The 15,622-nt window shown below is 39.5% G+C and overlaps 2 protein-coding genes across 5 annotated transcripts in view; one reads left to right on the top strand and one right to left on the bottom strand.

The window, feature by feature from the left end:
* Nucleotides 1-1,154: 1,154 nt before the first annotated feature.
* NHLRC3 (NHL repeat containing 3) lies at nucleotides 1,155-10,129 on the bottom strand. 2 transcript variants are annotated; one of them, XM_068526330.1, is made up of 8 exons: nucleotides 10,033-10,129; nucleotides 9,690-9,886; nucleotides 9,321-9,479; nucleotides 8,872-9,019; nucleotides 6,286-6,486; nucleotides 5,432-5,523; nucleotides 2,883-2,995; nucleotides 1,155-2,277 (listed from the first exon to the last, which is right to left on the bottom strand). In XM_068526330.1, exons 2-8 carry the CDS (start codon nucleotides 9,771-9,773, stop codon nucleotides 2,025-2,027), a joined length of 1,050 nt encoding a protein of 349 aa, XP_068382431.1. In that variant the 5' UTR covers nucleotides 9,774-9,886; nucleotides 10,033-10,129; the 3' UTR covers nucleotides 1,155-2,024. The 2 variants fall into 2 exon arrangements, with proteins under 2 accessions (XP_068382431.1, XP_068382430.1); XM_068526329.1 differs by lacking the exon at nucleotides 10,033-10,129 and having other exon boundaries at nucleotides 9,690-9,982.
* Nucleotides 9,998-15,622, top strand: part of PROSER1 (proline and serine rich 1) — a 28,473-nt gene continuing 22,848 nt past the window's right edge. For 2 of the 3 annotated variants that reach the window (XM_068526328.1, XM_068526326.1), the window contains exons 1-2: nucleotides 9,998-11,153; nucleotides 14,165-14,230. In XM_068526328.1, coding sequence (XP_068382429.1) covers nucleotides 11,109-11,153; nucleotides 14,165-14,230 — 111 coding nt within the window. In that variant the 5' untranslated portion in view covers nucleotides 9,998-11,108. The remainder of the gene's footprint in view (nucleotides 11,154-14,164; nucleotides 14,231-15,622) is intronic. The other variant, XM_068526327.1, reaches the window with a different exon arrangement.

The raw sequence follows: 15,622 nt of genomic DNA, 5'->3' as shown, positions 1-15,622 counted from the left end.
ATGGAAAAGAAATTATAGACTGCTTTTATAACAATAAAATCAAACTTTAATTGGAAAATCAGACAATATTGCATTCTTTCCAAAACTTTTATCTTTATTTTTTAATAGAAAATACAACACATTTCTCATTCAATTAATTTAACCAATTAATCCAAAGGAAAAAAGTGAGATACCATAATTACAAGTATGCTAATAAAATAAACACTTTTAGCAGGACACATGGAAACAGTACTTTCAGCAAGCTTTATAAAAATCTGGTATAAAACAAAGTTAAATACAACATTTTTGAAATGACAAAATCTAACCTATATTCTTTCAAAGAGACATTTGCACTTCTTGTCCTGGCTTGGAAACAAAACAAATAAAACCTCAAATTACTTCCTTTCATCCAAGTCGATTTGGCTAAACTGCATAAAGTTTGTGAGGATACGTTTTGAAAAAAAGCAATAAATGCAAAATTAAGGCAAAACTGATAGCTGGTATCAGGTAAAGAGCACATTTAGTAGGACCCTTGCTAATAAGATGACTTTAATGTACTTGGAGCTACAGATTTCAAAGGGCACATTTGTACCTATTGCACATCTGATGCTCACAGCCTTCCTGAAGGAGGAAAGGCAATGATGTCCCCATTTCACTGAAGAGAAAACTAAGGCAACTCACTTAGATCACACGGCTTGACCAGTGGCACAAACACATATCAATGGCCTTGGAACACAGGAGGGAGTTTCCTGTTGGTAGATTTACCTTCCTCACTGCATCAAGATATGACAAAAGTGTAAGTTCCTCGAGGTCTGGAAAACAGACGCCAGTCGTAACAGGTAACGAGGACAGTCAGCTCAAGATTTCTCACTTGCCATTCAATTTACAGGAAAACACTGAGATAAAGAGGGAGGCTGATACGAGAAAAGGCGAAGAATGATCTGAAAGGCTGTAATATGGCAAGGTTCCTTCCAAACCTAGAATGAACTAGAACAAACTGAACAAATGGTCTTAATTGGGAGGCCTATATTCAAAGGGGCAAAAAAGAGACATAGAAATAGAAAGGGGGGAAATTCTTCATCTTAATAGCTCCAAGTGTTTGGCACACATTCTCCCATAAATAATTCTAAAACTTCCTTGAGGTAGACAAATGTTAGAAATGGACAGAGTTCATGTAAAAAAAAGATGGATGGATGGATGGAAGGAAGGAAGGAAGGAAGGAAGGAAGGAAGGAAGGAAGGAAGGAAGGAAGGAAAGAAGGAAGGTGGCGACACTGAGAGGAACTATTTTTAACGCTACCTTTAAAAACCATTCCAGTTATTTGTAAAAACCCCTTTGGGTAAAGTGCGTAGACGCTAGCCATTTTATTCCTATACTTAAAGGATGAAACTACGTATCCTACAGCTAAAGGACCAAAGCCAAGTTGGGCCTGTAAAAGAAAGTCTACCAAAGTTCCCAACAGGCGTGCACTTTTCTTAACATCTGTACCTGGACGTCGTCCTCTCCTCCTCAGTTTTTCAAGTCAGAGCTCAAGCAGACCCCCTGCAAGGTCTCTCCATGCTTCGGACATAACACCCCTCCTTCAGAAAGTCCTGCTTCCCTGGCGCGTTGCTGTTGCCGTGTTTTGTGGACTCAAAGCTACTCAAAGGCACACAGACAGCCCGGCCTCCTCACTCCTGAACCTTCAGGACCTGGCACCCTGTGGGTTCTCGTTAATCAACACCCCATCTGACCCCGTCTCTCAAGGAGTTCATTTTTTTACTAAGTGAATAAAGTGAAGGTTTGTGTTGTTTATGTGAAATTCAATAAATTATCCTGCAAACCCATTTTTATTCCTGTGTTTCCCCCCAACCAGGGAGAATGAGTCTATAGGGCAAATTACTGGGTTACCACCTTAGTCCCGCTTCCCCATCCCATTTTTCATTAGAGTTACGTTTCTTTCATTAAAATATCCTTATGCACTCATGTGTGAAACAAAGTCACAAGAATGCCCCAAAGTTGCAAATCTGAACTTCCACTTGAAAGACCTTCAGGGAAAGAAACAGTTACGAACCGAATGAAGAGAAATAGCTATTCACAGGGACGTATTTTTGTACTTGTTTTGCTCCAATTTCTGCTACATAGATGGCTCCAGTCTTCCCACTGACGTCTAAGAGATGAGGTGAGACCTGATCCGCCAGCTGGATCGTGCTGGTCACCGAACAGTCGCCAATGCTTCCTACCGGGGGCGCCGCCAAGAGTAAGAGCCGGCTCAGATGCAGCTGGGCTACGATCAAGTGCTTCCCGTCGGGAGTAAATCTAAGGAGGAAGACATGTCACATAATCAACCGGGGCAAAGTTAACAGAAATATTTATTTTTTCAACATGTGCATCCCCTACAGTGCTACACGACAGTGAGGACCTGCTTGCTGAAGGGTTCTTTCAAGGGGGCTTGAAAATTGATCTGATTCTGCTTCGCAGGGCACAAGAGATTTATGATGACAGACTTAACCAAAGATTCGTTTACGTTTTTTTTTTTTTTTTTGAAATTAACAATATTGGAATATTACACAAAGATGAAACTAATGGAGAATCGGTGTCAGGCTAGGTCTGAAACTACAGACTCAAGATTTTTATTTTCATTCTCTGTTTAAAAATAAACTGCATCTCGAGGGCAGAGGATGTAGGAAGGTCCAGCCTTTATTATCTCTGATACTTGGATCCCACAGCATGCTGGGAGTTTAACCGCACTCACGCTGCCTGGGATTTGAAATATGATTACATGTTCTCTGAAAACTTCTTTCCTTCTCCTTTTTCCCTGATTAAAATTAACAGTAAATGTTTTAAACTTTCAGCTAGCTCTTCAGAGAAACTTAACATAAACCAAATCAAACAAGCATTTTAAAACAAAAAGAAACGATTACCTGACTGCAGAAGGTCCCTCTTCTGCGAAACAATTATTCCAAGCTCCTAACCACTCCCCCGTGTCTTTATCAAACACCTGAATTCTTTTATTGCCTCGGTCCGCCACCCACACCTGGGAACCCAAAAAAAGAAAAAGAAGAGGGGGAGAGAATGAATGTTTATTTTCATTAGTTTCATAAACACTCCCATTGAGGACTTAGAGGACCTCAAAGAAGAGAATATTAAAAACCCCATTTTCAGATAAGAAACTCAAATGCAGAAAGGTTAAATACTTTGTTTTAAGCAGAGCTTACAAGAAGCCAGAGAGCCACGTATGGCCATCTGTCTTAACCCGAAGCCTAGAATGCTCTACTATACTAAACATCTGGCTAACTAAAAAGCTGGAGTACTCCACTATAACGCAGAGGATCAGGAGACACCGAGAAGTGACAGCATTCATTCATTCCCTCCTCTAACCGCTGTCACTGAGCCCTGTTGACTTGCTGGTTCCTGGGCCAGCTAACAAGACAAAGACATAGAAAAGCAGCCCTGCTCTTTAGGAGCCCAGGCCAGTGGGAAGCCAGCTGTTCACTCGTATCGCATCATTAAACCTCTACCTGCTATTTACCAGGGTATGTCCAAAGTGCCAAACCGAAGTGCCAAACTAAAGAGGAAGCTTGGGAGATTTTAGTGACATATAAAGCATGATAATGGGCTAACAGTAGGTTTAATTTAGGTTGCTATAGGCTGTCATGAGTTCTTAAGGAAACTGTTGTTATAAACAGGAAGGCAGATTGGACCTAAATGACATTTTGTGTACTGTATTTGATGTATGCAACCTGTGCCATGTGTACAGGGTGGGTCAAACATGCTGACCTCTACTTTCCCCTTTTGAGGGTCCCTGGAGTTCTGGGATTTGTGGATTCAGGACTATTTCTTCAGGGTAACCCTGACTAAATCTTTGTCAATGCGTGTGAGTTTTGGTAGCCACTGAATTCATCTCTAGTCAGAAACAAATAAAGACTCAGTGTATCACTTTAGAAAGGCTGTTGATCCCTAAGTAAGGTAATTTCTTAGATCTTTTCCTGATCTATGATTCTTTACTAAAGAGGAGTTTCCTTAAGGATTTTGGGATTACTGTCTTAGATAAGTGGCCAAGGAGGAAATACAGTTTAGACCCTTGGATTGAACGACACTATAGGTTGTTAGCATTATCTTTCCTACTCAACAGATTTTTATTATGAGAAACCTGGTTTAAGAAACAACAAATCTAACTCTGGAACTAATAAACTTTTCACACAGGGTTGAGGTGATGATTAAATGAGTTAATCATGTTAAATGCCACAATAGCATTGCTGCTGTTGTTATAAAAACACAAGCATCCAGAAATGAACACGCCCGTTTCTCATCACTTGGTATCGCCATCAAATGATCTCCAAGGACATTCCTCACCATGGTGAACTGACCTGGGTCTAGGTCTTGCCGACTCAGGAACTTGACCTTGTTCTTACCCCATGAGGGGAGTGGCTCATCAGGTTCAGGAGGGTAATGTGCAAAACCAGAATTCCAACTTTCTAGCTCCCAATTTACAGACAAGTTCATATGTTCAGTTATCTTCCTATCTACAACGGGAAATACTTGAAGATTTTATGATCAAAACATTCTCACTCTGTTAACATAGGAAGCCAAGTCGTAATCAGAAGGTTGCTTGCTGAGCACAGAATCAGAAGTGGAAATGAATTAAATTTCTAATGGCGTGAAGCCAAGATAGTCTGATGCATCCACTGCGCACCAAGGCATTCAGTCATTTAACAAATATGTAAGACAACTACTACGGGCTAGGCACTAACATAGAAAGCAGAAGGGATGCAGTTCCAGCCCTCATACTGCCTACACTCTTATTAGGGGAGACAATTTAACCATCATCTTACAGTGTGATAATTACTATAATGGGAAAGTAAGGGCTGCTACAGGAAAACAGGTGGAGAAACTAATATAAAACATTTTAGGTGGGTTTGGTTACAGGAAGGTGACTCCCCAAAAGAGACATGTATGCTTAAAGGTGTGGAAAAGCAAAAGAGGTGGTAGTGGACAGATAGAGGTGGGAAAAAAAGAAATTGAAATTTGTTGGTTAAAGCTTTCTGTTCCTCAGACAGAGTGGAGCTAGGTCACTTGGAGAACTAGAGTGTGCCTGGTCACTCCCTTTTTCAAGCTTCCAAGATTAACCTCTTCCATCTCCCTTTTGATCAACACGTTCTCAACACAACTCTTTTTTTTCAGGCAACTTCACTTATATCCTGTTCCATTATTTGCTTCTTCTATCCTTTAAGTGACAGAGGTGATCTATTTTGCTCATTTCTAAATATTTGGGGAACTTCATTATATGATCCAAACATCTATAAGAGGGTATGTGGATATACCCAGAGGAATTGCTCAGACATACCCAGATACACACATCCACTAACATACACACGTATCCAAATGTCTAGACACTCCCGTGTGCCCATATATCCATGCTCTGCACCACCCCCATATATTCAGATAGTCTACAGCGACGCTGTATATTTACCCGACCATCAGAATCAACTGTAACACTGTGAGGAATGCTGAACTTAGCAGGTCCTGTCCCATTTTCTCCATGTAGCCAAAGGATCATGAAATCTATAAATGGTACACATATATGGTCAGAACAACATATAGAATACCTTATGCATTTACATGCTATATTTTATGTCACAAGTTACAAACTATTCAGTTATACCCCCAGCTGATTATGTTTTCCTAGGTTTCTGTTTATACACCCATTTGAGTAATCTGTATGCTTAAAAAAATTCTTTCCCTGTTTCAAGCAATTAATCTGCTTCTTTAATGACTGTTTCCACCTGAATTTTTCATAACTCCAAACCATTGTTCAGGGTTCATGTCAACCTCGTCCTGAAACTGGTTCCCCTTATAACCAACCTGTTATTTGGTATTACCATTCCTCTGAGCTTAAAAATTATGTTTCTATAGGCCGTCTTATTTAATTCCCCTGTACTGAGTTGAAGGTGTCCCTCTCCCCAACCCCACCAGAAAAAGATATGTCCAAGTCTCAATCTCCAGAGCTGTGAATGTGACCTTAATTGTATCTGCAAAGGCCCTATTTCCAATAAATTAGGGATCTTGAGATGAGGTGATTCTGGATTTAGAGAAGACCCTGAATCCAATGGCTAGTGCCCTTATAAGAGAAAGGAGAGGAGATCTGAGACAAAGAGACACACAGAGAAGAAGGAAATGTGAAGGTAGAGGCAAAGACTGAAGTTATACTGAGTATCAGACAAATTAAATCCAACTTATTAAGTAACATTCTTATATTGGATTGGCCAAAAAGTTCCTTCAGTTTTAAAGTATTGCAATAATACCATACAAAACTAAGCCGCGTACCTTGGGACAATTTGATCAACCTGTTATTCAGTCCTCCATCTCCATCCACAATGTAAATATCCCCTGTGTCTTCTACATATAATTCTGCAGGGTTATCAAACTGCAGGGGATTTAAACCAGTGCCTTTTTTGCCTGGGGTACCCAAAACTTGAACAAGATCACCAAAGGAATTGTATTTTTTAATAGTATGACCGTAGAGTCCTACAAAGATAGACATGCACATTTCAAAAATATAACCATTGTACAAACATTCACATTTTTCAAGTAGGCTGAGAGCAGAAATGTAACAGAATTAAATAGCAATAAAAAGTTAAAAGGCTCAGATAATTAAATGTTATATTTGACAAGCAATAGAGCTTCATTAGTTATAGCCAAATCGGTTCATGAATAAAAACCTCAGGTACTCCAAAATAAGATTCTAAATCCAAATAAAGAAAACTGAAAAAAAAAAAAAAATTGACTCCTTAAACAGAAGGCTCATGATGTAAAAGTACTGGTACACCATTTTCTTTTTCTAATCTTATGACCTTGAATAAGCATTACTTGTATAAGAAAATTAAGAAGGATCTGGAAAACTAACAACTTATATTTGAAAACTGTTATTCCAGTCATTCACGGGCAGATCTCCAATTTCAGTGGTTGACTGAAAAAGTTCTTTAAAATACAAACTTCTGTTTATTTGTTTATAAAAGTCATTTATATCTATTCTTGTGTTAAGTTTTTTTTTTTTTTATTGCAGTAACATTGGTTTATAACAATACCGACTTTTTAAAGTTACATTTCTCCTAGTGGAAACAAATACAAAATTCAACCCATTAGCTTTTCTTTCCTAAGAAAGGAATAGATCTTTCCAAATCACCAGTATCTTATCTTCTCACACTGAAACTTCTTTGAGTTATAATTATCTTACAAGCAAAAGTATAAAGTGGAATATTAACAAATAGGGAAAAACTATAAAGCAGTTAACAGAAACCAACTGGAAGGCATACCAAGACCAACTAACTGGTAGGCATTCAAATGATAAATTGGAAACAATGGGCTCTCTGGAAATAAAGTGAATCAGCTTGCATTACAATCCTATCTTGACAATTGTATTTATTATTATACTTGTTTTGGAGACTTGAGCTAAAGTCTGTAGCAATAATAAGAGAACAAAACATTAAAGAAAGCAAACTACAAAGTCTCTAAGGAATTGGAAAAGAACTAGAATACCAGTAAATAATTTTTTTTTTAATGGCTATGATATGCAGCCATGTTTTTACTGAAGAGAATTTATTCTTCGAAATATAGGAAGGAATAGAAAAACTGTCTCCAGATCTGTGTGCGGAAAAACAAGCTATAATGGAAAGAATGAAGAGACCATGTGTGTTCTTTTTATTTCTGGGAACCAGTGAAGTATTTTATAAAAAAGGATCACATGAATGGAACGAATTAAAAAGTAATGGCCTCTTTTAACAGTGAATCCTGAAGAGAAAAAAAAAAAGCGAAAAAAATCAAATTTCATAGAGTCTAACAGTGAACTCAGAGACAACTTAGATTTTGGGGGGTTAACCAGAACCTTACCATCCAAAATACAGCTTTAAATAAATGGGTCACGGGGCTGAGGCTCAGAAATCTTTTGGGTTCTGAGAACAGATGTGGTAAGGGCACTTCTTAAAAAAACTGAGACCTCTTTAATTCCAAAACGGTATCTGAATTAGCCAGAAGTGGGGAAACAGAAGGACCTTCAGAATAACTGGGACAAGTAAGACTAGAAATATTTTAAGATCTCTTTCCTTCCTGAGATCCTAAGATAATACCAGGTTATCTCTTATACCATCTTGTCTTAAGCCACAAGCACAAGCAAACAGTTATCTCTGAAAACTTATCTCACAGTTTTAAGTTCAACTGTGTTTACTTTGTTTTGCAGCACATTCTACTAAAAATATTCGACAGAAGGAAGGTTTCAGACATGCTGAAGTCAGTGGGATTTCAGAAACATTAACACCAGCAGTTTTTGCAGATCTCGTACTTTGGGCAAGAAAGCAGTTCTGGTTTCTCAGCATAATCTCACTCTCTCTCTTTTGTTTCACCTGGAATAATTTTTTTTTCACTTTTTAAAGCATGTGGTTCAACAGCAAGAATTGAAGTCAAAGATTTTTCATTGTATCGTCACATGAGATCTGTTTAAAACTATTAGGCATTTAGCCTATTATAACTTCTGTTATCAGCATAATTTCTTTTGAAAGAGAAATGGTAAAGGAAAACTAAAGGCAAGGACTCCATTCATTAGCTTTTAGAGATCGCCATTTTATTTTGCTTCACAGAAGAAGTTTAGAATTATCTAATCTAGGAAGAGCAACTGATATTTTAAAAGGCAAAAGCCCTGTGACAACTTGAAGGAAAGATCATAATAATCATAGCTTCCTTGTTAAATGTCTTGATTCTACAGAAGTACAATATAAAGATTTAGAAACAAGCGATTTCACGAATCATTAAAGGAATTACAATTAGATTCGGCCACTCTGATTTTAAAATGGACAAGCAAGAACATGGGCAAAGCTGTGATTTCTAGCAAGATAATTTAATAGGTATTACTACACATACCACTTCCTACATCCGTGATCCAGACGGATTGTTCATGTGGTGTACTGGCTGCAAATATACCATGAGGTGTGTCAACTGTATAATTCCAGGCTCGTAGGAAATATCCATCCTCTGTGAACACTAATACCTTTGGGATGTTATCCCCTCTCTGAAGGTATACAAAAATAACTGCTTAGATAGGATCACTTTTAAGGAAGCAATCTTTATTTTGGCAGAGAGAAACAAAAATTGTAGGTTAACCGAGGAATTTAGTAACGTTTAAAAAACCATCTACAAAACCTTACACTATTAATCTCTACCGCGTTCAAAACCAAAGTATTAACTTTAACTCAAAAAACGAATTCCACAATTGGCGTAATATAAACGTATACAGTTACTGAGTTCGGTGAGACAGAAAAACTGTTTTCTTTGTATTCATAACTTGAAAAAAAAATCCCAATTTTACTTACTTGGGCTACGTAAACCAATCCGTTGAGGGAGTCAACTGCAACACAAAATGCTGCTCCAGTAAAGTATTCTGAATACTTGGGCCAATCCACATCCAGCCGGTAAAGGGCTTCCTCAGCTCTCCAGGAAATTTTAAAAGCTAAGTGAAGATGTAGCGGGAGCTGGGAAAGAAGAGGAAAATAAGGAAAATGGCGATGTACCGTATTACAAACGTTTTAACGCTAAGAAACAGGCAACGCGTCGGCGGTTCGGCCCCCGGTGCAGGTTTTGAGATGAACTAGTGAGAGAACCAGCTCCACCTCCATCCCAAGACCGTCTCCCCACCCTGCTATCCACACACCCGACAGCCATTTCCTCACTATCCAACTCACCCGAGAGGCACAAAAACGCGAATGGAAAACCAGAAACGCAAGAAAGAAGCCAGCGCCGGCTACGCACACCCAGAATCTCGCCATGACTAGACAGGAATCCAGGCAAGGGAGAAAGATCGGCAGGTGGCTGGGGGCCGCCCGGACAGCCTCAGGTCCACGCGGTTCGTCGCTGCACTGAGCTCCTAGCTCCAATGCGCCTAGGAGAGAACCAGAAGGCAGCAAAGACCAGGGCGAAAGAAAATCAGAACTGGGGTTCCGGATTCCCAGCGCGTTCCCGCCGCCCGCCTCCCCCTACCCTTCCCCCTCCCCATCCCCATCCCCATGTCGCGTGCCCCGGGTTTACCCCGTGACCACCCTTCGGACGGTCCACGCTGTGGACCTCGCCAGTCCGCCAAAATCGGGGCGCCCGTAGATATGCCTTAACCACTCGACGTTTATTCTTTTAAATTCAGACCTAACAACCAAAAATTAGCACAATCAAACCTTAGAATTAAGGTTTGATTAATAACTTTCAGGCTCTGGGAAAGACTTCAACTTCATCCAATTCCGAGACATCCAGGCATCCGCTATGGACACCTACATTCCCACATCAGGACCCCTCCACAGGCTCTCCGCGAAGAGTGGCTTCAGCTGGCGGCGCAGAGTTGAGTTTACTCTGGCGCGACGGGCTCCGTTGAAGGCCCCCGCGAGCCGGGGGAAGCTCTGGGGGTAACCAGGAAGGGCTCTTGGCGCCGTTGGCGCTGCGGTCTTCGGGAGTCCCCCTACCTGAGACCGTGCCCCCTTCGCCCGGCTCCCGGTGCTAGCCGGCCGCCCGCCCGCTCCCGGAAGCGGTGGCAGCTGGTAACAAAGAGCTGCCAGGCCGCTGCTGCCCGGGCTACGGGACCCAGGAGTCCGGCGGAGCTGCTGGGAGTGAGCGCGAGGCGGGCCATGAGGCCAGATTCGCGGCGGTGAGGGGCGGCCGGCGGCGGCCGAGGTGCAAGTGCGGGCCGAGAAACCGGTGTTTCCCTCCTCGCCGCCCGCGGGATTCGGGGCGCGGGTGCCTCTGCTCTCCGGGCCGGTCCACTCGGGAAGGCGGCTTCCGGACCTTCCCCCGGCGGCGCCTGCCTTTGAGCTGCGGGGACCGACGCTCTGCCTCCGGCTACCGAACCTCGGGTTTCTCTTCCCCGAGGGGGTCCTGAAGCTTTGTGTAAAGAAGCTGGGGAAGCCTGACGGGGTTTGTTTTTAATAAAAAGTTTTTATAAGTCTCCATTTTTAGAAATTTTTGCAGAGTTTGAAGTACTCTACCTCTTCGCATCCTTTCTCCTGCTCCTTGAGTCTTTTTTTTCTTCTCAGCTGTAAACGTTTTTACTATCGGAGCGGACCAGGGATGAACGTTTTGTAATTGAAACTGTTACTCTTCTCGTCGAGATAGCAGTCAAGATGGACAAAAAGTCCTTTGAAACGGTGCTGGATGAAATTAGAAAGGTAATTGCACTTAATTCCTTAAATCTGTGAGCTACGAATTCTCGTGATTTATTCTCTGTGAGGGACTGCGTGCAGATTCTGTAAAATACGGGTTTAAGGATTGCAAAACTGGTTGGAATTTTAACGTATAGAGTAGGAGTTTATATCTTGATATATTTCACGATACAAATAGAAATTATGTTAACGCTAAACTTCTTGAGAATCAGTGCGGTGTTGCGGATATTATATTCAGAGCCCCTGGTTCCTAAACCTGCTCTACAAATCTTTAATAGCTCTGTAGTTTCGGATAAGTGATTTTAATATTTCTGAACTGATTTCCTCATCTTTCAGTAACGTAAGTGAGTGAAAACTAGAGATAATAGCGTAGGGAGTTTCTTTAACGGTAGTTATTATTACAGGTTTTTAAAATCTGGGTATAAGCGGACTATATTTGTTGCCTGTGCCGGACAAAATTAGTGTCCTAAGAAGTGTGGCATTAAGTTTAAAGTCATTCTTAGGAATGGGCTTCAAACACTCGCATTTCAAAACTTTTTTCTCCTGCTTTCAAGTTTTTGCTTCATTTTGAGCCTATTGTGCATAGCCTACCTCCCAGAATGAACCAGACAGCAAAAAATTTGGCATGTATCCTTGAGCCTAACAGTATTTCAAGCGCAAAAAGTAAGACTTTACAAAGTTAAACCTAGAAGGACTGACTAACCATTCTTATGCTAATACAGGGTCCTTTGCTTAGAATTTCCGGGCAATTATCTCGCCATTTTCATATCTTTAAGACCCTTGATTGACGCGAAAAGACTTGTTACCTTGTGCTCTGGTGATTATTATTTATTTCAGCTTACAAAGTTATTAATAAAATTGCTTGTGGACTTGCTGTTTTTCTTCATTCTCTGTAAAGCAAAATGTTTTCCTTCATGCTTTTTAAAGCTCTTTTTTCTTCGTCAAATTTGCGTGTTAGGTTAAATTTACATTTGTAAGGATATTGAGTGTTCTTTTTTTGAATGAAATTTCTGCTTTTGCAAACCCAATTTGTCCAACGAAAATTTGCAATAAAACATTAGCTTGCTAATTATATACTTAGAATTTGCCACAATTTGTTCATGAGCTGATGTTAAACTACTATGTATGAGAAAATAATTTGTTCGGGTAGACCAGTCGATTTCTACTTTTGGAAGCTATAGGGTTTCGGTTTGCATATTCTCTCCCTTCTAAACTCTGGGAAGATGACATAATAATTACTAATGAGGGGAATAGGAAATTTTCCAGAGATTAAAATCAAATTCATAGCAACTTAAGTCCTTATTTCTGGTCTGAAATCAAAATATATCTTTTGCTGTCTATGCCAAATAATTAGATACATCAACACAGTATTAGGCTATTAAAATGGGGTAAATATATAAGCATATTTAAGTGTGTGAATCACTGTTGGCTTTTTAAAAATTGCTCTTAGACTTTGTAAATGTAAGTCAGTTTAAACCAGGTAATATCTTCCTGAGTGTCACCGTTACGTCTGTAGGTAATACTGGCTGTCACTACTGTCGTTTAAAACAAAGCCATGTAAGAAGACACTAGAAAAAGAAATAGGAGGGGAAAAACCAATATTTAATTTGCTTTTTAAGAAGGGGGTAATAATAATAATAGTCATGTATTATTGAGCACTTAACTGAGTGTGTCTGTTCTAAGCACTTTCTCCGTGCGTTATTTGATTAGATCCTCCTAACAACCCTCATTTTACAGAGGGCAAATCTAGTATCTGAGGTTAACCAGCCAGCTCAAAGTTACCCACCTGGTGAGGGAGGAGACCACTGTTGAAAGCTGGGTAGTCTGACTCCTGAGTGCCATGGCGTTGTGCCTGGGGATACAGCCGGACCTCTCAGGTGCTGATCAAAGAATTAAGACATGACTTGGCATCAACACAATCCAGGATTTGGGCCAGAAACTTGCTTTTGATTGTGTCCAATAATGGCAATAATACTCAAACTCCCAAGAGTACATTATTCAGAATGCCATTCCCTCCCCTTTTTCAGTGAAAATTCAGCTACTGAGCTCCCTGGATGTGTTTCTCTGTTGACTGGTCATAGTATTTTCTCCTAGCAGAATGATGCGTGTGAAAAGTACAAATATGATTGTTTTGTAGTGAATGCAAAGGGATTAGTTGATTTTTCTTTTTCTGGAGTGTAACTGACCTACAACACTGTCCATGTTTCTGTATACTAGAAAATGACCACTACAATATGTCTGGTTACCACCTGTCACCATACAGAGGGGATTAGTGGATTTTTAATGAGTAGTTGTTACCAAATTTTGATAGTCTGGTGTTTCCATCTGTAAGCTTAGCATATAGTTGCAAGGAGATCATACATGATTTCGTTCTGCTCAAGGTAGTGCTGGGTCAAGGCCATCGACTTCTCTCTGAACTTCCCTATTATGTGTCACATCTACTCTTGACTATTTTAATCCTCACAGTAACAGGTGGGTAGTGATTGGTGAGGAGGCTCTCAGGGCAATTAAAATACCTTTCAGAGGCCGCGCTGCCAGCTAGTGTCAGGCGCACAGATTCGCTCCTGGGTTCATATCCCTGTAGAAATACTGAGAGCCTGGACGAGACCATGTCTTATCCATGTTTCTCTATCACTTAGCACATATAGGTGTGCAATAAATAATTATCTGATGAATGAGTAATGGGTAGTACGTTTAACCTTAAAAATGAGGGCTTGTTGAATTTTGGATGCTTTAAAACTGCAATTAGTTTTCCAGGAATACTTAATTTCTATTAATGTCGAATCACATCTCTTACAATTCTGTTCCCTTCCTTTGTAGGAGTGAGTAGGGAGGCCCAGGGGCTTTTCCTGCTGTCTCAGTGTATCCCTTACAGCATGGAACTTGGGAAGGTAGAATGTCACATCACCATAGTGACTTTATCGGCCTCCTTGTGCTAGGGCTGTTTGAGTTGCTTAGGCACTTTTGATATATGCATATGATTACATACATTCATTCTGTTTTTCTATGTTTTTTAGGCTGTTTTGACAGAGTACAAATTAAAAGCAATTGAATATGTGCATGGATATTTCTCCAGTGAACAGGTATTCCTTTATTTGTTTAAGCAACAGCATTTTTTTTCTTTTTTTTTTTACACTGATGTTCTGATTAATGTCTTTATTTACCTGCTGGTCAAGTTCAGAATTGCTTTTACTTTGTTGCTGTGTTTATTCAGGAACTTCAGAAGCTTTCAGTTTTAGCAGAAAACTTTACATGATTTATAGTTGGGGTATTTTATAAACATACCCACTTTCACCACGATATCATATGCTAACATGATTTTAAAATGCAGTGTCTGAAGAAAGCAGTTCAAAGTGTTTATATTCTGGGCACAGTATCATATGTTGTAAACTTCTAATGGTAAACATACCCAAAATTGTACAGTATTTATGAGTCAGTAATTGCAAAATTCACTACATTTTATAAAACTTGAACAAATGGTGATATATGTTCTTATATGAAGCCACTAAGTAAAAATTTTAGCAAATAAGAAAAAAAATAGTGTCTAATAAGTAGTTTCTGTAACTGCCAGAAGACTAATATTTTCAGTGTGGTAGTTTAGTGGGGGCTTTCACCCAACTTTAGGGGGAGTTTGCTGATTTTGAAAAACAGGTTTGCATGTATATACACACACACATATGCAGAGAAAGCTGGATTTCCAAGAGATACTTGGAAAATACTTGATAGAGAAATAGACCAGAAATGGAAATGTACATCTGAAGAACAGAAAGGATTGGGAACATGAATAGGGTAGACAGTGGATGAATCTATAGATTGAGTTAGTAAATGTTCCAACTTTTCATCTGTTTCTCAAGACTTTAAAAACTTGAATAACTTTAAGCCTGTAGTTCTGCCTACTAAATTCCTCAAAGCTGCTTTGTGACTTGCACATGTTGCTGCCTATTTAATGAGGGTTTTTCAGCTATCCCATTACTTTTCAAAATCGCCTTATGCTTTTTTAAAAATTTAAATGTTTCAGAGAAAGATTTATAATTTCACATAGCTGATAGCTTTTTTTCCCTTCTCTTGTGTTTCTGTGTATATATGTGAAATTTTGTAGATAACTTCCTATTGTGGAAATTTAATGACTTTGCTAAAAATTTAATGACTTTGCTAAAGTCATTAAAAATTTTATCAAGCTACTTTCTAAGTGTGACCTTCTAAGCTTATTATATTGATTATTGTATTATAATATAATAATCATACATGATAATTTATGAAGTTTTATGGTTGGTAAAGTCCCAGGTAGCATTTACTGTATATAGTAAAAACATTATCCTCATAAAAGTAAGGGCATACACTCTTAGAAAATTGTATAGAAAGTACCCACAATACTTGTTTGCTATTTATGTATCTCTCATTAAGGAGTGAAAAGTATTTTTATTCTTCTTCACAGACCACACCAGTTCCTAAGATTAACCTCGCTTTGTGGAATA

The sequence above is a fragment of the Eschrichtius robustus genome, chromosome 18, assembly GCF_028021215.1.
Source record: "Eschrichtius robustus isolate mEscRob2 chromosome 18, mEscRob2.pri, whole genome shotgun sequence".
Taxonomy (NCBI): domain Eukaryota; kingdom Metazoa; phylum Chordata; class Mammalia; order Artiodactyla; family Eschrichtiidae; genus Eschrichtius; species Eschrichtius robustus.
The sequence above is the reverse complement of the archived record's forward strand: the minus strand, read 5'-3'. Positions and strand labels throughout refer to the sequence as shown.

Coding starts and splice junctions, on each gene's coding strand:
- NHLRC3 (XM_068526330.1), bottom strand. CDS start 9,773: ATGGCGAGATTCTGGGTGTGCGTAGCCGGCGCTGGCTTCTTTCTTGCG. Junction 9,480..9,689: donor CGCGTTTTTGTGCCTCTCGG/GTGAGTTGGATA, acceptor CTTCTTTCCCAG/CTCCCGCTACATCTTCACTT. Junction 2,996..5,431: donor CAGTTGATTCTGATGGTCGG/GTAAATATACAG, acceptor TTGGGTTCCCAG/GTGTGGGTGGCGGACCGAGG.